This window comes from Pseudorasbora parva, chromosome 21, assembly GCF_024679245.1.
Source record: "Pseudorasbora parva isolate DD20220531a chromosome 21, ASM2467924v1, whole genome shotgun sequence".
Taxonomy (NCBI): Eukaryota; Metazoa; Chordata; class Actinopteri; order Cypriniformes; family Gobionidae; genus Pseudorasbora; species Pseudorasbora parva.
In genome coordinates, this window is record NC_090192.1 from 39,793,670 (window position 1) to 39,819,106 (window position 25,437).

The following is a 25,437-nucleotide window of genomic DNA, read 5'->3' on the forward strand; positions in this document are numbered from 1 at the left end:
GTGGTTTAATAAATACTAAAGTGAAGGGAAAGTGTGTGTCAGTGTCATGTACAGCAGAAGTGTGTACTGTACATAATACTGTAAGCAAACTTACACGCAGTCCAAAGTACAACAAGAAAAAGACGTTGAAGGCCATGTCGATCTGCAGCGTGAAGTCCTTGTCGAAATGCTGACAGGATTCGATGGGGCTGAGAAAACAGAGGAAAAAACAGTCCAAATCATTCCACCTCACTTACTGACACTAGACATCATTCAAGCATCTGTCTCTGGACTTTACACGCATTTTATTCCTGACAACAAAAGAATTAACATCATTTAAAAGACGACATCTATTCACTAATATTATCAATTATTAAAGCAATCATATTATGACTGATGTCTGCTATTATTTGACATACAGTGGGCCTATATTCCATATCCCCTAAAGGCAACTGTTGCTTTATTGCTTTAATAACGGTTGGCACATGTATGATACGAAGGCTTTTTCTTACAGCAAATGAAGGCAGGCACATGAAACTGCTCCTGGTTTCTCCTCTGAGGAGAGCAGACGATCAGAACAGATCGAGTCGAAGCCATTTCACTTGCTAATCGGTAACATGATTAGATCCCTTGTTTTAATTGAGTCAAAAGCAAACCGAGTATTTGATCAGTGTGTGTGGACGAGCAAACAGAAGCAGACTGTGCTGAGAGATCTGAGCTTCAGACATGCTCACGAACACACACATATTGAGTTGTGTGCACAGTGTCTGCGTGCACATATTGTACGTTTGAGGAATAAATGAGTGTTTGTAAAGGATCAGAGCAGTCCTGGGCCGACATGGGCAACCACTCAGGGCGGCTGAATAAATAAAAAAGGGAAAACGCAGTTAGGGTTTTACCGCTCGTTCGCACATTACGCCAGTGATATCATGTCATGAGAATCGATGAACCCGGTCAGGCGTCCAGTTCGAAATCGACACAAACGGAAATTATGGATAAGAATAAAAAGTCTAAGCCATGACCCTAAATTAGGAAACTAAAGAGAGATGTGTCTCATCTCGTTTTATAATAAAAATAAAGACAAAAGAATATTAGCCTATATTTATATATATATATATAAAGGCCTGTCGCGATAGTCGATACATCAATTAATCGCACGATAAAAAAAATGAGGTCGCAAATTTTTCCGGCCACAATAATTGCCATTTGCATGCTTTTTTGTTATCCTCGTCTCTCTCGTTAACTGCGCGCGCCTCGTCCGTTTGGGGAGGTGTTCATACTCGACGCGCAGACCGAGTGCGGCGTGATGAGACGTCATTCTCAGCCAGCAGACTCGTCTGGAACTCATGGCTGACGTGCACAACACCAAGAGAAATGGGGTGAAAATATCACTTTCCTCAGAGATGGTCAAATTCAGTTTGTGCATGATTAGGCTATGATATAAAAAAAAAATGTAATACTGTATCCTAAATTGTGGATAATTATCATATGCTGAAGTACATTTCTGGATTCAAAGAAAAAAAACAAGAACAATATTATCGTTTATCGCAATAATTTCTTGGCCAATTTCTTGTCCAGCAAAATTTGTTATCGTGACAGGCCTATATATATATATATACTATATATTTTACCCCATTATTATGGTCTCTTACATAGAAATATACTTACTTGTAGGTTTAAAATTTCACATAAGGCACATTTATTGTCCAACGAGTATTTCAGAAATATGTATTCTATAGTCAGAATTATTGCGCTCCATCTGTTTGGCGCGCTTGCGCACGGAAGCGATCATTCGCGGAAGCCTGAAGCTTAGCAGAGATTCCCTTTTAGAAAGCTCGCCCTCTCCGGACAGCAAAATAGACATATTTGCTGGACTTTCTAACGTTTTCAGATGGAGAATATTCCTGTGAAATGTGAGGAAAGCTCCACATCTCAAACGCATTAAACAGCACGAGTATTTATCAGTCAGTCAGCACGAGTAGCAGAGCGTCTGACAGGGTGAGCTGCTTCAAACCATACGGTTGACTATATCTAACTATATCCAGTTATTTTGAAGCCCTTAATATGAAGCATGTGTCATGTTGAGGACGAGCAGTGTCACGCCTGCATCAGCTCACTCTGCGTAACGTTTCTCCGCTATATTTCAGATGCGTTGGTATCAATCTACTGTATATCAATATAAATATATCGATATATTCCACAAACTCGATATACCGCCTAGCCCTAATTTGCAGTCGTTTAAATATATACATTTATATATAAAAAAGCTACATATTTTGGAAAAAATTACATTAAAGAATATGCACATTTCTCCGTTTCATTCATGGTGATAACATGAACACTGTGCCATGGTTCAGAGGAAGATGGCTAGCATCTACTGGAAAACTAAAACTTTTAAATGAAAATATTGTGAGTTTTCAACTATAGCCACTAGATGACAGCAGAGCATTACTCAATGACTCATATAGCATTAACACGTTTTTCATTTAGATTTGTGTTTCAGACATTATAAAACTCTAGCCTGGATCAGCCGAACTCAGCCCCGCCCACAACATCTGAGCTCGGGCAGTTCGGTCTGGATTTGATCCATAGAGGGGTAATTATGCCTGAACACTGAAATTAAAAATGAGATCATCAGGGCGGGCTTTAGCCGACGACGGACAGATGATCAACAGTAACGTAACCATCATGTCATCAAAGGCGCTTGGGTTGAATTTGTTCAAATCCTAAACGGAAAACATTGTATATGCATTCACCTTCACTATTTCTCTCAGAAATGATGATCATGTCGAAAACAAGCCCCCAAATAAAGGCGTTTGGGGGGTAAAACGTGTTATTTTGGCAAGGTTGCCTGCTAAATTTTGCATTCCTGCGTCTATATATCCCATAATTGAGGTCGCAAATGAGTACGACAACGTCATGATATTAAAACTCTCAATAAAAAGAAAACTTTAACATTGCAAAGCTCGAAATTGCGGTCGCATTTGCACCGAAATTTAATCTGTGCGATCTCAAAATATATTTGGGAGCATTTGTGCAAATTCAAATAATTGTTGGGCTGCGACCCTTTTTCATTTCTCTATAAAACGTTCACTAGTTACAGCACAGTGTCCGGTTGTTAAGGCTGACGTCACGCAGCAGTGCTTCCGGGTCCAAACGCTCTATCTTATACCACAAGAAAAACTACAAACGGTGCTAATATACACACACAATGTGGTGTAAGACTACAAAAAAGCTATAATCATAACCTTTTTCTCCTTACCAAAATTCCAGATGGCCAGACCGTGATTCATCTTTTATAAATCGTTAAAATATGAATGTCTATAACGCTGTGAGCACAGAGACTGTTGTGTAGACTGTTAGTATTTAAAATGTTTAACTTTTTTAAATGTTTGATGTTTAATATGAAAAAATAGCGCTCATAAACGGGCATCGATGGAATTCTCAAGTGAAACGAGTTGAGGCTTGAACCCAGAAACGGCGTTCCTTACGTCACGACTTAACTTTCGGATAGAGACAGAGTGCATTAGGCCCGCCCAATCCAACGCTCTCTACTGACTTTGTATTGCGTGAAGCGTTCGCCTCGTTATTTCTGACTTATAACAAACAACAGAACAATGTGTAAAAGCTGAAATGAGACAGGATATACACACTCTAAAAAATGCTGGGTTAAAAACAACCCAAGTTGGGTTGAAAATGGACCGACCCAACAATTCAGTTGTTTTAACCCAATGGTTGAGTTGTTTTAACCCAGTGGTTGAGTTGTTTTAACCCAGTGGTTGGGTTAAATGTTGCTTAAGACAACCCAATTGCTGGGTAAGAACAACTCAACCATTGGGTTAAAACAACCCAATTGTTGGGTCGGTGCATTTTCAACCCAACTTGGTTTGTTTTTAAGCCAGCATTTTTTAGAGTGCAGCAAACAGAAAATACAGCTAAAACAAGTCTCGATACTTCTCATTCTCATTAAATAAACATCTCATTACTACAATGCAATTTCACCTTTTTTAATTCTCATTACTGTATTACATTATTTCTTACTGCAAATAATTAATCACAGATGTTTTAAGCCAACAAAAGGTATAAAAAAATCTTTATATACAATATTAACAAACATTATCAACATAACTATTACATAATTCTTACTGGCGTTAGACAATAACCATTATACATTTATTCATTTGGCAGATGCTTTTAATCTAAAGCGATTTACAAACGGTTTATTTGAAGCGAATGGTATCCTGAGGACTCAGGTCTCATGAGATTGACACAGTTCAGAGATCAGTGTCAGGTTTGACTCGAGTGTAAGCGACTGAACGCTCCTGCGGTCATCAAAGGACCTGAGAGAGAACAGCGAGCTGTGAAACTCTCGACCTGAAGACGCTTCAGAACAGCTGCAGGACACAAAAACGCAACTCTATCCAGCTCTGTTTGCTGGCTTCTGTTCCAGCGGGTCAGCTCTCTGTCACAGGACTGAACTGAAACTGAACCCCGGCTGTAATTAAGAGACGTTTAACGTAAGTAATACTTCAGCGGAGTCTCGGGTCACAAGCAGCTTTACATACAGCAGACGTGAACAACAGCGACTCTAACCTTCATTCTGACAGTCGAGTTATCTATCGGACGATTATTTTGAGGATTAATCGAGTAGTCCTAATAAAAATAGACCTAAGTGAACATTGGCCTTTAAAATTACTATTACTATTCAAAATAGCCTTTACAAATCACAATTACTGAAAATATTCTATATAATATTAACCATCATTTAATGTACATCTGTCCGTCCGTCCATCTATTCATATGTCCTTCTATCCTTCTGTCCATCTATCCATCCATCCATCCAACCATCCATCTATGCATTCATCTATCCATCCATCCATCCGTCCGTCCGTCCATCCATCCATCCTCCTGTCCCTCCATCGATCCATCTATCCGTCCATCTATCCATCCATCCATCCATCTATCCGTCCATCTATCCGTCCATCTATCCGTCCATCTATCCGTCCATCCATCCATCCATCCATCCATCCATCCATCCATCCATCCATCCATCCATCCATCCATCTATCCATCTATCCATCCATCCTCCTGTCCATCCATCCATCTATCTATCCATCCATCCATCTATCTATCATCCATCCTCCTGTCCATCCATCTATCCATCCATCCATCTATCTATCATCCATCCTCCTGTCCATCCATCTATCTATCCATCCATCCATCTATCTATCATCCATCCTCCTGTCCATCCATCCATCTATCCATCCATCTATCTATCTATCCATCCATCCATCTATCCGTCCATCCATCCGTCTGTCTGTCCATCCATCTATCCATCCATCCATCTATCTGTCCATCCATCCGTCTGTCCGTCCATCCATCTATCCATCCATTTATCTTTCCATCCATCCAACCATCTGTCCGTCCATACATTCATCCATCTATCCATCTATCGATCCATCTGTCCGTCCGTCCGTCCATCTATCCATATGTCCTTCTATACTTCTGTCCATCCATCCATCCATCCGTCCATCCATCCATCCATCCATCCATCCATCCATCCATCGATCCTCCTGTCCATCCGTCCATCTATCTATCTATCTATCTATCTATCTATCTATCTATCTATCTATCTATCTATCTATCTATCTATCTATCTATCTATCTATCTATCTATCTATCTATCCATCCATCCATCCATCCATCCATCCGTCCATTTATCCATCCATTTATCTATCCCTCCATTTATCTATCCATCCATCCATCCAACCATCCATCCGTCCGTTCATACATTCATCCATTTATCCATCCATCCGTCTTTCTGTACATCCATCTATCCATCCATTTATCTATCCATCCATCCATCCGTCCGTTCATACATTCATCCATCTATCCATCCATCCATCCATCCATCCATCCATCCGTCTGTCTGTCTGTCCATCCGTCTGTCTATCTATCTATTCTGAAATATCTCTGTGTAAATGTTCCACTTCCTCAGTGAACACCGTATAGTTAGTGGCATGTGTTTGGGTCACGATTCATTTGAGATTTAAGGCCACAGAGATGCAGAAGGACTCTCGCCCACGTCTGTACCTGCTGTTTATCTGAAAAATAAAATCCCTCATATTCTAATGCAGTTTCGGCACGCGGTCTAATGCCGTCCTCCGGCCCTGACCTGATGCTCCGCTCCAGGTTTATAGTGCTCAGGACAATTAAACTGCTAGCCAGAGCCCAAAGTCTCAAATGAAATTGCCAAATCCCCCATGATGCACTAATGAGGAAGAGGATAAGGCTCACGTCCTGTGTTAACAGGTCTGTTTTGTGCAGGACAGCATGTGTGTGTGTTTCTAATGCAGGATAGGACGTGCTGTTCAGATGTGGAAGATCGGAAAGATTAAAACACAAAGGATCAGAGCATAATTTACTGAAACAAGCTAAACTATCTGGGATCTAAAATGCACACAATGATTTGGATATATGACCATGAAAATAAACCTAAAGCACACATTCCTGTACGTGTCCGGTGGTTTGATAATGTTGACCCTGTTGGAAGCACACAGATCAATGTAAGTCTATCTGCCCCGTGTCATTTCATACATGCTAAATGGCATGTGTATTTAACCCAAGTCATGTAATTAGGTTAATTCGGTTTCTCCAAACCTTTCCAAACCAGTCAATGACACCAAAAGTAGGTGGTTCTCGTGTGTCTTGTGACCAATTGCAGCACAGCACGTGGAGTGAGATTTGTGAGCTCAGATTTTCACCAATTATTAATTTAAATGTCTGGTTTATTTGATGTACTTCTTTGTGGTCAAATAAAATGCTTTTATAATACGTCTGGGAGTTTGACGGGATCTGTGGCCATTTACTTTCAGGGAAAGGACAAAAATCTAGGGCTGTCAAGCGATTTCATCTAATTAATTACACAATGTGGGAATTAATTAATCGAATTAATCGCACACCAAATTTGGCTGAGAAATAACTCCCAAAAGATGATTTACTGCTGTTAGTTGCAATAACAATTTGCCAAGTACATGTTCCTGGATCTTTGCTGATCCTGAAACAACATTCCAATCATCCTTAACTCTTTCCCTGCCAGCGTTTTTGAAATAAAAGTTGTCAGCCCCTGCCAGCGTTTTTGAAATAATAGCCCATATAATATTTTGTTTTATGAATATCTGAGCATGCAGTATATCAAAAGAAAGAGCTGACCCTCTTCTTTTAAAGGTCCCGTTCTTCGTGATTCCATCTTTCAAACTTTAGTTAGTGTGTAATGTTGCTGTTGGAGCATAAATAATACCTGTACAATTATAACGCTCAAAGTTCAATGCCAAGCGAGATATTTTATTTAACAGAAGTTCCCTTTCAAAGCCTACAGCGAGCGGCCGGTTTGGACTACACCGCTGCACTTCCTGCTGTGATGACGTCACTAGAACCGTCTGTTGACTAAAGCTCCGCCCACAAGAACACGCAAAATAGGGGGCGTGGTCTCGTTGCTCTCCCGCGTGGAGAAGAGCGCGCATTCAGCGCTTGCATCGCCCCGTTCTGGTAAGAGGCGGGACCTTTCCGGGCAACGTGCGCTAAGCTGCTGTCCAATCACAACACAGGAAGCACTGGCCCAATCAGAACTCGTTACGTATTTCTGAAGGAGGGACCTCACAGAACAAGGAAATCATCAGGCCGTTTTTAGGACAGAGGAAACAGCGCTGTACAGATAAGACAATTGTGCGTGTTTTTTTACACGAGAAACATGAACTCATGTTATATTGCACACTGTAAACATAATCAAAGCTTTGAAAACACGCGAAGAACGGGTCCATCCATCCATCCATCTATCTAAACAGCCATCTATGTCCGTCCATCTATCTGTCCGTCCATCTATCTGTCCGTCCATCTATCTGTCCGTCCATCCATCCATCCATCTATCCGTCCATCCATCCATCCATCCGTCTGTCCATCCATCCATCGGTCCATGCAGCCATCTGTCTATTCATCTATCCATCCATCTATCTATCTGTCCATGTATACATCCATCTATCTATCCATCCATCTATACATCAATCTTTTTATCTGTCCATCTATACATCCATCTATCTATCTATCCATTCATGCATCCATCCATCCATCTATCTATCTGTCCATGTATACATCCATCTATCTATCCATCCATCTATACATCAATCTTTTTATCTGTCCATCTATACATCCATCTATCTGTAACGGATTCACAGAGGCAGGATTCAATTGCAAGTAACTGGTTTATTGACAGAAGTGTCACAGAAGCCAAAACTCAGAACACAGAAGAAGTCCGGATAAGACGGAGCAGTGAGAGAGACTCTGTTGGCGACACGGGCAGGCTGTGAGCAGCAGTGACTCGGGAGCGCGGTTGAGGTAATCCGGGAAGGGATCCAGCGTTTCACGGAAGGGGGAAACGACAACCAACACGGAGACACAAGGGGAAACATCCAACAACGCTCTGACAAAGACAAGAGAGAAACAGAGAGACTAAATAGGGTGAAGGTGATGAGTTGCAGCTGGTGCAGGTGATCAGCCACAGGTGCGTGATGAGCCAATCCCAGGCTCCACCCTCACCTACATTCAACACGCACCCAAGAGTGAGACAGGGAATCCATGAACCGTGACAGTACCCCTCCCCCTAGGAGCGTCCCCTGACGCTCCCAGCCGACCTTACCTGTTGATTGTAATCATCAATAAGGGAGTGATCCAGAATGTCCCTAGCAGGAACCCAACTTCTCTCCTCCGGACCGTAACCTTCCCAGTCCACCAAGTACTGGAAACCGCGTCCCCTCCGTCTAGAATCCAGAATGCGATTAACCGAATAAGTTGGTTCCCCATCTACGAGTCGCGGCGGTGGGGGAACCGGGACTGGCGGATTAAGGTGGGAGTGAAAAACAGGTTTGATTTTGGATACATGGAAGGCGGGATGAATCCTCCTGTACGCCAGAGGGAGTTTGAGGCGGACTGTCACCGGACTAATGATCTTGGTGACAGTGAACGGGCCGATAAATTTGGGAGCAAGTTTATTAGATACGGAGCGGAGAGGAATGTTCTTGGTAGAAAGCCACACTTTTTGACCGATGACGTAAACGGGAGGCTTAGACCGGTGGCGATCGGCTTTAGCCTTGGTGCGCGCTCCCACCTGGAGCAGAGTCTCACGGGCTCTGGTCCATGTGCGATGACACCTCTGGATAAAGGCGTGAACAGAGGGGACCGCGACCTCGGAATCCAGACTAGGAAAAATAGGTGGCTGGTAACCTACACTACACTCAAATGGCGAAAGGCCCGTAGATGACACTGGTAACGAGTTATGAGCGTACTCAACCATAGAGAGTTGCTGGCTCCAGGATGAAGGATTCTTGGATACCAAACATCGCAACACTCTCTCCAGATCCTGATTGGCTCTCTCGGTCTGACCGTTGCTTTGGGGGTGATAACCCGAAGACAGACTAGCCGTGGCTCCTAGTAATTTACAAAACTCCTGCCAAAATTTGGACACAAATTGGGAACCTCTGTCGGAGACCACGTCCATCGGGAGGCCATGTAACCGAAAGACGTGATCTACTACAGATACCGCTGTCTCCTTGGCTGAGGGTAATTTGGGCAAGGGAATGAAATGTGCTGCCTTCGAGAATCGGTCCACGACGGTCAAAACGACCGTCTTGCCCTGGGAGGGCGGGAGGGCGGTAACAAAATCTAGAGCGATGTGGGACCAGGGTCTCGAAGGAACAGACAGCGGCTGAAGTAACCCCTGGGGAGGTTGGTTAGATGTCTTACCAACCGCACAGACCGAGCAAGCCAAAACAAAACTGCGAACGTCGCGAGCCATAAGTGGCCACCAAAATCGTTGCTTTATTAAACTGCAAGTGCGGTTTACCCCTGGATGACAGGCAATGTTGGAGCAGTGACCCCATTTGAGGACCTCGGATCTTAACCCCTCCGGAACGAACAAACAACTCGGTGGGCCGCCGGGCGGGGGCGTTACCCCTTCTAAGGCCACTTTGACCTTCGATTCGATCTCCCATGTGAGTGTAGAGATAACTATCTTCTCTGGCAAAATACACTCGGGAGTAACCGGGCGTTCGGAAGCATCAAAAATACGAGATAAAGAGTCGGGTTTGATGTTTTTAGACCCGGGGCGGTACGAGAGAACAAAGTCAAAACGTCCGAAAAAAAGTGCCCACCGAGCCTGCCTGGAGTTGAGTCTTTTAGCAGATCTAATATATTCAAGGTTCTTATGATCCGTCCATACAATAAAAGGTACCCCCGACCCTTCAAGCCAATGACGCCACTCCTCCAACGCTAACTTGACGGCCAACAACTCTCTGTTACCAATGTCATAATTGCGTTCGGCAGGAGAAAGACGATGGGAGAAAAACGCGCACGGGTGCATCTTGTCATCTGAGGGAGAGCGCTGTGAAAGAACCGCTCCTACCCCCACCTCTGACGCGTCGACCTCTACCACGAACTGACGTGTGGGATCAGGGGCGACTAAGATGGGAGCCGAAACAAAGCGACTTTTCAGTTTGGCGAATACAGCCTCGGCTGTATCGGACCACCTGAACGTCATTCGGGGAGAGGTCAAGGCAGTCAGAGGTGCGGCTAGTTGGCTGAAATTGCGAATAAAACGCCGATAGAAATTGGCGAACCCCAGAAACCTCTGTAGGGCCTTACGGGAATCTGGACTTGGCCAATCCATCACAGCCTTAACCTTGTCGGGATCCATGCGCATTCCCTCCGATGACACGATGTACCCTAAAAAAGGAACAGACTGTGCATGAAAAGCGCATTTCTCCGCCTTGACAAAAAGCCCATTCTCTAGCAACCTCTGAAGCACTCGTCTGACGTGTCGAACATGTTCCTGGAGAGACGAAGAAAAAATCAAAATGTCATCCAGGTAGACATATATGAATTGGTCGACCATGTCTCTCAACACATCATTGACGAGTGCCTGGAAAACCGCTGGGGAGTTGGAAAGGCCGAAAGGCATGACCAAGTATTCAAAATGCCCCCTGGGGGTATTAAATGCGGTTTTCCATTCATCCCCCTCCCTGATGCGAACCAAATGATAAGCGTTACGTAAGTCCAACTTCGTGAAGACGGATGCTCCCTGTAACCTCTCGAAAGCTGAAGACATCAACGGCAAAGGATAGGTATTCTTTACCGTGATGTTATTCAGCCCTCGGTAATCAATGCAAGGTCGCAGAGAACCATCCTTCTTCCCCACGAAGAAGAACCCCGCCCCCGCTGGAGAAGAGGAAGGGCGGATGAATTTGGAGGCTAGAGAATCAGAAATATATTTCTCCATGGCCTCCCTCTCTGGAATAGAAAGAGAGTATAGTTTGCCCTTAGGCGGAGACTTACCTGGGAGTAAATCTATAGCACAGTCATAGGGACGATGCGGAGGGAGAGAAGCAGCTCGGGACTTACTGAACACTTCCTTCAGGTCGAGGTACTCCGGAGGCACGTTAGACAGATTCACCGTCTCACTCTGAAAAACAGAACGAGAAACAGACGAACAAGCAGACACCAAACAAGACTCATAACATCTATCACTCCACGCAGACACAGAGTTTTGTCCCCAGTCAACCCTTGGATTGTGTAACTCCAGCCAAGGGTGACCGAGGACAACGGGAGCCAAAGGGGAGTCCAGGATGAAAAATGAAATGCGTTCTGTGTGGTTGCCGGAAGTGATCAGTGTAAGTGGTTCAGTGGTGAATGAAATGTCAGGGAGAACTTGTCCGTTGAGTGCGTTGACAGAAATGGTGTTCTTGAGTGCAATGGTGGGTATGTTAAGTTTGTGAGCAAGGGCAGAGTCAATGAAGTTACCTTCCGCTCCCGAGTCGAGGAGGGCGAGGCTGGAAAAATCCTGAGCTGCCCACAGCAATCTCACCGGGAGGAGAGTGGAGGATGAGGTCTTTTCCACGGAGATCCCGCCCGACAGTAGCCTTCCTTTTACCGCCGGGCGTGGTCTTTTACCGGGCAGGAGTCTAGCAGGTGTCCGTTCCCGCCGCAGTACAGGCAAAGACCACGGGATCTCCGTCTCGCCTTCTCCTCCCGGGAGAGCCGAGCTCGACCCACCTGCATGGGCTCCGGGTCGAAGGTGTAGCTGACCGCATCCGTAGCGCTGGCCTGAGGGCATTCGACACTCCCATGCTGAGGCTCCATCCTGGACCTCAGCCGACTCAGACGAGCGTCCACCCTCAAAGCAAGGTCAATGAGACCGTCAATCTTCTCCGGAAGGTCGATGGCGAATATCTCCTTCTGGATGCGGTCAGCCAGCCCATGCAGGAACATGTCCCACTGTGCCTCCTCGTTCCACTTGCACTCGGCGGCCAGGGTGCGGAACTCGATGGAATAATCCGAGACCGAGCGGTTACCTTGGCGGAGCTCTGCGAGTTGACGTGCCGCTTCTCTTCCGGTCACCGCTCGGTCAAACACCCTTCTCATCTCTGCCGCCAGCGTCTGGAACGAGAAGCAGCAAGGATGTTGGTTCTCCCACACCGCCGTTCCCCAAAGTGCGGCTCGTCCGGAGAGCAGGGTGAGGACGAATGCCACCTTGGATCTTCCCGTGTTGAAAGTCTGCGGTTGAAGAGCGAAAAACAAGGAACACTTGGTAAGGAAGGCTCTGCAATAATTGCTCTCACCGGCATAACTCTCGGGGGTAGGCAGACGTGGTTCCGGTTGCCGTGATGCAGATGGTGTGTGGGGAATCGGCGGTGGGTCGGGCACAGTGGGACCGACGAGTTGTTGCATCTGTTGGGTCAGCTCGGCCACCCGTGCCACCAAGGTGTGTACTGCCTGTCCTGTGGCAGTTAAGTTCGCCTCCTGCTGGTCCAGTCTCTCGTTGCTGCTGGTCAGTAGGGCGTTGATACTAGCTGAATCCATGGTTGGTCAGAGCGTTCTGTAACGGATTCACAGAGGCAGGATTCAATTGCAAGTAACTGGTTTATTGACAGAAGTGTCACAGAAGCCAAAACTCAGAACACAGAAGAAGTCCGGATAAGACGGAGCAGTGAGAGAGACTCTGTTGGCGACACGGGCAGGCTGTGAGCAGCAGTGACTCGGGAGCGCGGTTGAGGTAATCCGGGAAGGGATCCAGCGTTTCACGGAAGGGGGAAACGACAACCAACACGGAGACACAAGGGGAAACATCCAACAACGCTCTGACAAAGACAAGAGAGAAACAGAGAGACTAAATAGGGTGAAGGTGATGAGTTGCAGCTGGTGCAGGTGATCAGCCACAGGTGCGTGATGAGCCAATCCCAGGCTCCACCCTCACCTACATTCAACACGCACCCAAGAGTGAGACAGGGAATCCATGAACCGTGACACTATCTATCCATTCATGCATCCATCCATCCATCCATCCTGATGGATTATTTTGCACTCCTGACGTAAATTAAGAAATGAGTGTCTTAAATCTTTCTCGTGAGACTCAGTTTTTCCAGATGGAGTAAGAGTGTGATGTTTTAATGTGCAGTGAATGTTGATCAACCGTAATCTTTGAGCGTTTAGGGTTGAAACTATTCCTTTAATGGGTCAGGGATGGCCTGGACGCTCCAGATGATCTCTGACAGACGCACCTGCTCCTGGTTAATGTAATGACCATTTCTGATGTAATCTCAGTCTATTCAGAGGAACAACAAGCACACACTGCTCCACTAAGACAACAGGCTTATCGCTCTCTTTCTCGACCCTGTGCTCCTGAGGCATAACAGGGTTGTGTCAGACGCTCTTCACCTTTATGAGCTCACTGATGTGTGTAATGTTTGTATGACGTCAGGTTTAGCATCACCGTGACCCCTGAAAAGCCGTATGTTCAGTGCTGATGGTCTAAACTCTCTCTCTCTCTCTCTCTCTCTCTCTCTCTCTCTCTCTCTCTCTCTCTCTCTCTCTCTCTCTCTCTCTCTCTCTCTCTCTCTCCATCACTAATTCATGTATACAGTGTTCAAGATTCACTTTCTGAAATGTTTCAAATGTTCAGTGAATTTTGCATTATTTTATCCCTATGATGATGGGACTATCATTATGGCCCGATAGAATACATTTGATATTTTCACAAATTCTGTTTTCCCTTTTAATTATTCACATCCAAAGTAAAAGTTTGTGTTTACATATAAGAAATATTTGCATACATATACTATATTATATATATATATATATATATATATATATATATATATATATATATATATATATATATATATATATATATAAACATTTATATTGTATATAAATATCAATATTTGATATAAACATTTAAAAAAAAATCACAAACAATATCTACATATATTATGTAAACATTATTTTGGCAGACTGCAGTAAAGAGCTCCGAGTTAAACTCTTGATTTAAGTTAAACATCTTGAATTGAATGATTAGCATCACTTACATCAGTGAGTGTTAGATTATAATTTTTCTTATGAAGGTTTACTCACAGCTAACACAAAACAAATCCCTGTCACGCCACGACCGGGATATTTGTCACATTAAAGAAAAAAACCCTGATTTACTCACAGTAGTCACTGATTTACCAAACAAGCAATTAATCGTGCTTGGCATAAGCAGGCCTTAAGAAATAGGTTTAAACCATGCATTATACTCAATTAGTGAGCCATTTCATTTACTCAGCATTCGCAACTTGGTGTACAGTACTGTATCAAACGAGATGCACAGTGATAAAATAAGAAATATACTCACTCAGAGGAGTCGATGAAGTAAATCACAAGAGCGCCGATGCTCAGAGCGAATACGAGTACCACCTGAAACACAAGACGTGTGTGTTACTTCACATCAAACTCCATTAACTCACTTCGCAAAATCAAAGAAAAAGTGGGTTTATATATAGTAGGGCTATCAAATCGATTGATCCCAATTAATGGCAACCAAAATAAAAGTTTGGGTTTACATAATATATGTGTGTGTACTGTGTATAATTATAATTTATATATATAAATACAACACACATGCATGTATATATTTAAGAATTTATTATATAAATACATGCAAATATTTATTGCATGTATGTTGTATTTATATATACATTATAATTATAAACAGTACACACACCTATATTATGTAAACACAAACTTGTACTTGCACTATAGGCTGTCAATGTTATCGCATGCATGTGTTTTCCAAATGACACCCTGAGATTTCATTTTTGAACGAAGTGTCTTATGTATGAAATAGAGTGTAGTATGCAGGACCGAGTGTGTTGCATAAAGGCGTAAGTGTGTTGCAGAATTGCAACTAGAGTGCAAAGCAGCGCTTTTGTTTAAGGTATGGATACAAGTGTTTGAGGTATGGTAACAAAAGCTTCAAGTTGTGTTACTTTAGTCTAAGCATGGGTCTATAGTGTTCAAGCAACGGGCAAAAACTGTAAAAGCCCTGGTTAATGCAAGTCTAGAGGTCAAGTCATTTTATATTGAGTTTCCCATGACCTGTGAAGTGTCTAAACGATCCTTTTGAGGTGCAACTACTGGTCTAGATGTCTCAACTTACATTTGACGTGCACATACCCTGGAATATTTATTAAACAAGTGCATTTTCCATAAGACAAAGAGGTCATGGAAAATGAACCATAGTTTTGAAACAGTAACCATAGTTTAACTGTGGTATTTGTAGACAGAGTTGCTCATGTTTTTATTGATTTGCCAGTAAAACCTCCTTGAAATGCTGTGTGTGAGCCTCCAGCTGAACTGGGACTCATTAGTCAGTACGTCCCGCTGGCAGAAACCCACTTTAATCTAAAGATCCTGATGAGATTTGGGCAGAAATTGGAAGGTGCGTAAACATCAAGCCACCGAGGACAGGAAGAAAGCACTTAGCAACCATCAGAACCCATCTTTAAAGGACCATTTCAGCTCAAATGAACATCCTGTCATCATTCACTCAGCATCATTTTCCTTCCAAACCCGACTACTGGAGCACAGTAAAGAGATGTTTAGCAGAACAAGCTCCAAACGGGACATAAAACACCAAAAAGTAAAAAATATAGCCCGCCACGCTGTATGAGGACATGAACGCTTCATCAGCATTCTAGCATTATATTTGAGAAATACTATTGTCATACAAAACCTCAAAGGTCTTCACGGCAACCCGTCAAAATAAACATTCAGTTTAACTTGAAGAAATTGTGCCAGAAATATATTACAGTAGAATTTAGCTACGTCTCAATGTTATAATTAGGGCCGGGACTTTAACGCGTTAATTAATTACGCAAAAAAATAAATAACACAATTTTAACCACACTTATTTTTGCACCACGGAACGTTTTTCAATGAATGAGTTTCGACGGACCGATTATACTGGAACACCAACTAGCGCTCTGGAGTCACGACAACAACAAACCATGAGCGAAGAAGCTGAAGAGACCGCTCTGCTCGGCCCCGTGGATGGGACATTTTGTTTTTAAAAAACGAGAGGATGGAAGCGTCGTCAAGAGCATGGCTGTGTGTAAGCGATACAACAAGGAGTTAGCGTATCAGCGCAGCACATCGAGCCTCAAATATGCTTTTGCTAAACTTAATGGCAAACATTGCACTGGTCTGCTTGACTGAAATAAATAAACAATATTTTGTTGATCAAGCTTATGTATTCAGTCATTATTCAATGGTATACTAAACACCCATGTGAAACATTACTTCTCACTGTTCTCAGGTCAAATATTTATATGCAATTAAAATGCGATTAATTTCGATTAATTAATTACAAAGCCTCTAATTCAGGGGTCTCAAACTCCTTGCCCGGCCACTTGCAGCCCGCAGGATGATATTTTGTGGCCCCAACTTGACATCAAAGTTTAGTGTTAGTGTGGCCCGCGCGTTGATCTGAAAACCATTTTTGGCGGAGTCGTTGCGGGTTCCGCGCTTTATGCCTCACTTCGTGTGTGTGTGTATGAGAGAGTTAGCTCGGCCCTCTCTCATGCAGTATAATTGGTTGACACCGCATGATTGACATGAACAGAGGCTGATCAGACAGAAAGCTGATCAGACAAAAAATGAATGTGGTTTAATGGCGCTCATATGGCCAATCAAATCAAAGTAGGCGGGATTTGCTTGCACATGCTCGCTCACACACACACACACACAGACGGGCGCGTCAATCTATCAAGTAATGCCGTTGCGGACAGAGACTATTCTTTCCGGTGAAATCACAAATCACTAAATTGCACACACACAAATGCACACAAAATGCAACGTGTCCATAATATACAATCATTGATGAACATTTTAATGAAGAAAACTATATGAGCAGATTAGATCTCTGAACATTTGAGACGATCTACTAAAAGTCTACTACTAGACAACTGAGGAACTCAAATATAAGCAGCGGATGTACGTATTTATTCACTCATGTGAAAAACCTCGGGACTAATAATATATTTGACAACAATTAATGCAAATATTGTTTGCAAATAGTCCCAAATTGATTATTTCCCAACTAGAATTAGACCTAGAATTTCGTCACTGTTCTGTTTGACCTGGTTATGGCCTTGCTTTGAAGTAGTCTTTTATTTTAAATAAAAATAAAAACATTTATTATTTCAGTATTACATAATGATTTGATTTCTATTGGCCATATTTATTAGTAGGCTACACAATTACCATCACACACCTGTTGGTAATAGATAGGTGCGAAGGACGAAGGATAACCAGATCCAAAAATCTCAAAAATATATTGGCAATAAAAAAAAAAAATGTTTTTACCCTGGTTGCTCAGAATTTGAGTTTGGGGGAATTTGATGTGGCCCAGCCTGACCCAGAGTCTACCCCCAGACCCCTGCTCTAATTAATTAGATTAATTCTTTTAATCGAGTCCCGGCCCTAGTTATAATACTAACAATATTATTACTATATATTGAATAATCACAGTTTTCCTTCCGTGTTAAAAGCTCAGTTGTGCAGCACTTTGTTTGATTTTTTTTGTTTTTGTTTGTTTGATTATGACTAAATAGTTTTCATTACAAATAATTGTAATTATAATTTAATTAATATAAACTGTTTGGCGACAGTAATATTACTTTTTATTATTAACTTTTATTTATAAATTATGAATTGATCAAATGTTATTTTTAAAAAATAAGCATTTCTTCTGATCATTCTATTCATCAAATAATCCAGAAGAAAATAAAAATAAAAATCACAGTTTCTACAACGATATGAACCGTTTTTGTGATTGATTGATTGATTGATTGATTGATTGATTGATTGATTGATTGATTGATTAGTGAAGGATCATGTGACACTGTAGACTGGAGTAATGATGATAAATTCAGCTTTGATCACAGGAATAAATTACACTTTACTATATATTCACACAGAGAACTGATGATTTACACTGGAGGAATATTACACTATTTTACTGTATTTCTGATCACATAAAAGCACCCTTGATGAGCAGAAGAGACTTCTTTCAGAAACATTTTAAAAAACTTACCGGCTGAAAATCATCTGAACGGTAGTGTATATTTAATCTAAAAATAAGATAAAATAATTGAATAGTTATTTTTAGCATCTCTACATGGACTCTTTAATTATTCAGTTAATTGCTATGAGAAACTAATGAAAAGATATCTATTCAAATGTAAAACTAGCTTGATTTTGCAGCTCAGTTCTGCGTTGAACGGAGGAAAAGAAGACATGAGGACGAGTAAATAATGACAGATGTTTGATCTTCAAATCAAACCGCGCCGCAGAGAACAGGTCTCAGGAAACAGGAGCGCAGATCTCGAGGAAACGCCGCTGACCTACTCTTCCTCTCGCTGTGTGTCTCTCATGCATTTTCAATGAGCAGGTAGATTATTTTCCATGAGGGGAAATGCCATTGTCTCCAAACCTTTGAATCACTCATACTGAGAAAACACCTGCATGTATTTTTAATGGCCACTCACACACACAGGAGCGTCCCGGTTCTGAGTCCAAGTCAAAACATTCCGTCAAGCCACTGATTTTAGGACACCGGACCCAAATGCAGGACCTGTGGTCTGCTTCATGTGCTCATGCTTTGACACGTCTGTTTCCGTGGTAATCGGAAGGGTGCTCGCAAACAAAACCAAACTAACCAAAGTTTCAGTTTGAGTTCATACAAACCAAACAAAACAAGATCCTCATATATTTGTATACGTTACAGAAGCCATTTTATGTTTTTTTGGCTCTGCTAGAGCAGGTTTTCCTGCTTGAATGTTGATTATTTCCTCATATTCTCCATTGTTGCGGCTCCTCTCTTCCCAGTCTGTCAGTAACTCTGTTTAGTTCCTGACCCTATGAAGCCCCGCCTTCTGAAAAGCACACTGTGCTCTGATTGGTCGGCTGGAGCAGTGGGTTGTGATTGTCCTGCCTCTTATCATAAGACTTTTTTTTTTTTCAAACAACCAGGTTTGTGTCTAAATAGAAATTGACTGGTAAAAAATAAACCAACTTTTAGAAATATTAACTGGAGAAAAAGACTAGCCTCCATATAATGTATAATCAGATTAAATCTGAATAATTGAGAATCTGAATCCACTGATCTGATGTATAATGTACGAGTGAGATGTGTGTCCAACATGAGATTTAATCTGCCTGTCTGAAAGTGAAACTCAGTTTGATTTCTAATCGCTGACTGATATCTAAGACACTGAGAGGAGCCGATCTGAACTGAGTTTACTACAGCTGCAGGGGTCAGAGGTCACGCATCATTTCAGTAACCGTCTGCGGCACAGCTTTTGAAAACTTAACTTCCATAAAAATAAATGAATAAAACATTCAAGAATGCTTTCACTGCCTGTGTGTGTGTGTGTTTGTCCTTGAGTGAGGAAACAAGGGCAGGAGATGTACAGTATGTGTTTGAGTGCGTGCGTGTGTGTGTGTGTGTGTGTGTGTGTGTGTGTGCGTGTGTGCATGTGTGTGTGTGTGTGCGTGTGTGTGTGTGCGTGTGTGTGTGTGCGTGTGTATGGCTCTATTGCCACGAAAGAGATAAGTGATCGACTGTCACTCACGGCATCATATTTCTTTATCACATATCAGGGCTCCAGACTGAGACCAAATGGTCACATTTTGCCCACGGTGCCCAAATGATAAGAGTTGCCTTTCTGTTGAGAAACGGCAAACGGCATCTCGTTTGAGAATCGCGGGACATTTCTCAGCTCAGAGCAGCGGCCTAACAACAGACAGTGCAGCCATTCAGTTCATCTTCAATTCAATTCAATGAACATTATCTTATCTTTGAGACGTGTTTCAAAAAGATTCTCTCGCAGAGACAGCTGAAAGCACATCCTGTTTTTATTTCGGTGTTTTACTAAAGTTTAGTTGTTATTGTGAGTGCATACAGACCCACTTTATATTAGGTGCACCTTTAAGCACTGTAAAAAGATACAAAAATATATAAAAAAATTCAGGCCCCAATTGAAAATTTTCTAGTGACTGCTCACATTTGGCCAACTAAAAAATATTGATGTGATCAGTCACTAGAAAATTTTCGGACCCCCTTTATATTAGATGGCTTTAACTACTATGTACTAGCATTGTAATTAATCATTTGATACAATGCACTTATGGTGTACATACATGTTTTTACATTGTTACATTGAAAAATACCTGCATGTAATTACGTCTGTAATTAATTTCTGTAGTTTTATTTGTAATTACACAGTTGACACTTCCCTTAAACCTAACCCTACCCTTAAACTGACACACACACACACAGCCCCTACCCCTAAACCTACCCATCACACACACACACACAGCCCCTACCCCTAAACCTACCCATCACACACACACACACACACACACACACACACACACACACACACACACACACACACACACACACACACAGCCCCTACCCCTAAACCTACCCATCACACACACACACACACACACACACACACACACACACACACACACACACACACACACACACACACACACACACTGCCCCTACCCCTAAACCTACCCATCACATACACACACACACACACACACACACACACACACACACACACACACACACACAGCCCCTACCCCTAAACCTACCCACCACACACACACACACACACTGCCCCTACCCCTAAACCTACCCACCACACACACACACACACTGCCCCTGCCCCTAAACCTACCCATCTCAAACACACACACACACACACACACACACACACACACACACACACAGCCCCTACCCCTAAACCTACCCACCACACACACACACACACACACACACACACACACACACACACAGCCCCTACCCCTAAACCTACCCATCACACACACACACAGCCCCTACCCCTAAACCTACCCATCACACACACACACACACACACACAGCCCCTTCCCCTAAACCTACCCATCACACACACACACACACACAGCCCCTTCCCCTAAACCTACCCATCACACACACACACACACACAGCCCCTACCCCTAAACCTACCCATCACACACACACACACACAGCCCCTACCCCTAAACCTACCCATCACACACACACACACACACACACAGACACAGCCCCTACCCCTAAACCTACCCATCACATACACACACACACACACACACACACACACACACACACAGACACAGCCCCTACCCCTAAACCTACCCATCACATACACACACACACACACACACACACACACACACACACACAGACACAGCCCCTTCCCCTAAACCTACCCATCACACACACACACACACAGCCCCTTCCCCTAAACCTACCCATCACACACACACACACACAGCCCCTACCCCTAAACCTACCCATCACACACACACACACACAGCCCCTACCCCTAAACCTACCCATCACACACACACACACACACACACACACACACACACACACACACACACACACACAGACACAGCCCCTACCCCTAAACCTACCCATCACATACACACACACACACACAGACACAGCCCCTACCCCTAAACCTACCCATCACATACACACACACACACACACACACACACACACACACACACACACAGACACAGCCCCTACCCCTAAGCCTACCCATCACACACACACACACAGTCCCTACCCCTAAACCTACCCACCACACACACACACACACACACACACACACAGCCCCTACCCCTAAACCTACCCACCACACACACACACACAGCCCCTACCCCTAAACCTACCCATCACACACACACACACACACACACACACACAGCCCCTACCCCTAAACCTACCCATCACACACACACACAGCCCCTACCCCTAAACCTACCCATCACACACACACACAGCCCCTACCCCTAAACCTACCCACCACACACACACACAGCCCCTACCCCTAAGCCTACCCACCACACACACACACTGCCCCTGCCCCTAAACCTACCCATCACACACACACACTGCCCCTGCCCCTAAACCTACCCATCACACACACACACTGCCCCTGCCCCTAAACCTACCCATCACACACACACACTGCCCCTGCCCCTAAACCTACCCATCACACACACACACTGCCCCTGCCCCTAAACCTACCCATCACACACACACACACAGCCCCTGCCCCCAAACCTACCCATCACACACACACAGCCCCTGCCCCTAAACCTACCCATCACATACACACACACACACACACACACACACACTGCCCCTAAACCTACCCATCACACACACAGCCCCTGCCCCTAAACCTACCCATCACACACACACACACACAGCCCCTGCCCCTAAACCTACCCATCACACACACACACACACAGCCCCTGCCCCTAAACCTACCAATCACAGGAAACATTCTGCACTTTTACTTTCTTTAGAAAACTAATCCTGTATGATTTATAAGCCTTTTGACAATGTATGTGATCTCAGGTTTTACTATCCTTATGGGGACATTTGGTCCCCAGAATGTAATATAAACAAGGATAAACACACACACACACACACACACACACACACACACACACACACACACACACACACACACACACACACACACACACACACACACACACACACACACACACACAGTACTCTAGCCATCTGAATGATCATGACATACAGGACACTATGTTTAGGGTTATCACTATCATTCTTTAGTTTAGTTTACATTGAAGTGCTAAAACTGAGAAAATGTATCTGCTAACTTTACCAGTTTCCCATTTAGATGTGCACTTCCTGACCAAAGAAGCTGCAGAGTGGACCAGACCGGATATATATAATAGCTATGAAGGCAAAGGTTGAGCTCATTATTAGGACAATGCTTGACGCTGGCTTCTCTCAGAAATGTCACTGCGTTTAATAGGTTGAATACGGCAGACACAGAGTCACCAGGAGGCCTGAACTTCCACTCATCTCCCTTCATCTGTCAACAACACGCGGAGGAATGATGGAGGAGACAGACGGAGAGAGGGAGAGAGGGAGAGAGAGAGAGAGAGAGAGAGAGAGAGAGAGAGAGAGAGAGAGAGAGAGAGAGAGAGAGAGAGAGAGAGAGAGACAGAGAGGTGTTTACAGCGTGTTAGTGAATTATTAAAGCCCTCTTCATCCCCATCGTCATCCTCACATGCGTTCTGTAAATGAGTGGCTGTAGTAGAGAGAGGGAAATGTCACAGATCTTCTCCTGAAGTGCTTTGTGAAGGACGGAGAGTGTTAGTCACTGCTGCTCGTGCTTATATTATAAATGATAAATTACTATGAAATGCAATGAGAACTAACGGTGTGACCTCGTGATTGGATAAACAGACATACATATAATATTAGTGTATGGACAGCTTCTAAAGCGTAGCCCATTTTGAATATGGACAATATTTCTGATAGATATTTTCAATCAAAGATTGAAACGGATGTATTCGTGATAAATGATGTGATAATTGAATGTTTATTTGAATTGAATGCATTTGATAAACATTATTTCACAACTATTCCTGTTCTGTGATTGCTAAACATATCAAATCTGAACAACAACAACTAAACTAAACCAAACTAATATAAAATAAAATAAAATAATATTAAACGATAAAATAAATTAAACATGAAGAGCAAATGGCACGCTTACCAAAGCAGTGCAAAACATAATAAATCAAAAACTTAACTAAACCAATGAAACCTAAACTAAAATAATATAAAATAATAAATACATTTAAATTGAAATAATAAATAAAACAATTAAGAGCCGATGACGCATATATGTTTCCAAAGAAATGCAAAACATAATAAAGCTAATCTAAACAAAATAGTAGTCTAATATAAATAATTTAATTAAATTAAATAACAAATGGCATGTTTATATTACCAAAGCAGTGCAAAATATAATAACACTAAAACTAAATGTAACTAAACTAATTTTAAATAGAGTAATAAAATATAAAATAATAAAATTACTTAAAATAAATAATAAATAAGATAATAAATAAATAAATGTTCATTTGAATTATAGCAAAGCAGTGCAAAACATAATAAATTAAAAAACTAAACTAAAATAATAAATAAGTAACCAAACCCAAAAGGGTAATATTGTCTGATAAAGCACCAAATTACTGATCAATAGCATTATTTCATTCCATGTTTCGATGATGTCATTTTCTTATAGATATAAGAGACATGCCACAAAAACCTCAAACAACCTCCGCCGCTCAAACTCGCCACATCTCAATCGGTCACGACACAAATAAAGACACACAAGCGGCAGGATTTAGAGCGAGTGCCGTAACTCACTGACGGCTGGGTGTAATCCAGAGTCGTGATGTAACGCTATAATGATATTTTGTGTGTTGAGACTCAAATAAGAGGCATTTCATAACGAGGGTTTGGAAAGGAGGCGCCCGCTCCGGTTAAAAATGAGAGCGTGTGGAAGAGGGACAAAGAGGATTTGGAGTGTGATCTCTCAATGAGAGCAGATTATTTCATCTCTTATTCTCTAGCAGGCTCTGATAAACTCTCGTTCACTTTAACAAGCGGTGCAAACACTGACCAACACCAGAGCATTAATCTGAATCAATGAGTGCGTTTACATGCACACCAGTAAGCTGATAACTCAAAAATATCAACTTATTGAAATTACCAGTTTCCCCGTTTACTCAGAAGGGCTCACTCAGAAGAGCTCACTGAGGGATTGTGAACATGAGTTTGTCTCCTGCTGGACTGATGTGAGCCTGTGCACTCAGGTTCCCAGAAGTGACAGATCAGATTTGTGACAAACAGCTTTTGTTTTCTTTCTATTTCTTTCAATTATATTACATACTATATAATAAACAGTAGAGCCTGACGTTATATCAGCTTACGGTCATGTGTCCTGTTTTGTGATTTTAGAAATGCATCTGCAAGAAACACACACACACACACACACAGCTCTGAAAACTCCAGTTCTAGAAACTCCAATTCTGCTTTTATTAATGAATCTAGATCACAGATCTCTGACCTGCACAGGATGCTAGAGGACACTTACTGTGTGTGTGTGTGTGTGTGTGTGTGTGTGTGTGTGTGTGTG

At 42.8% G+C, this 25,437-nt stretch overlaps 1 protein-coding gene across 7 annotated transcripts in view; it reads right to left on the reverse strand.

The window, feature by feature from the left end:
- LOC137056415 (calcium-activated potassium channel subunit alpha-1a-like) overlaps positions 1–25,437 on the reverse strand; it is a 139,856-nt gene that overhangs the window by 75,077 nt on the left and 39,342 nt on the right. For all 7 annotated transcript variants that reach the window (XM_067430499.1, XM_067430498.1, XM_067430501.1 and 4 more), the window contains exons 3-4: positions 14,699–14,760; positions 95–188 (exon numbers count right to left, since the gene is read on the reverse strand). In XM_067430499.1, coding sequence (XP_067286600.1) covers positions 95–188; positions 14,699–14,760 — 156 coding nt within the window. The remainder of the gene's footprint in view (positions 1–94; positions 189–14,698; positions 14,761–25,437) is intronic.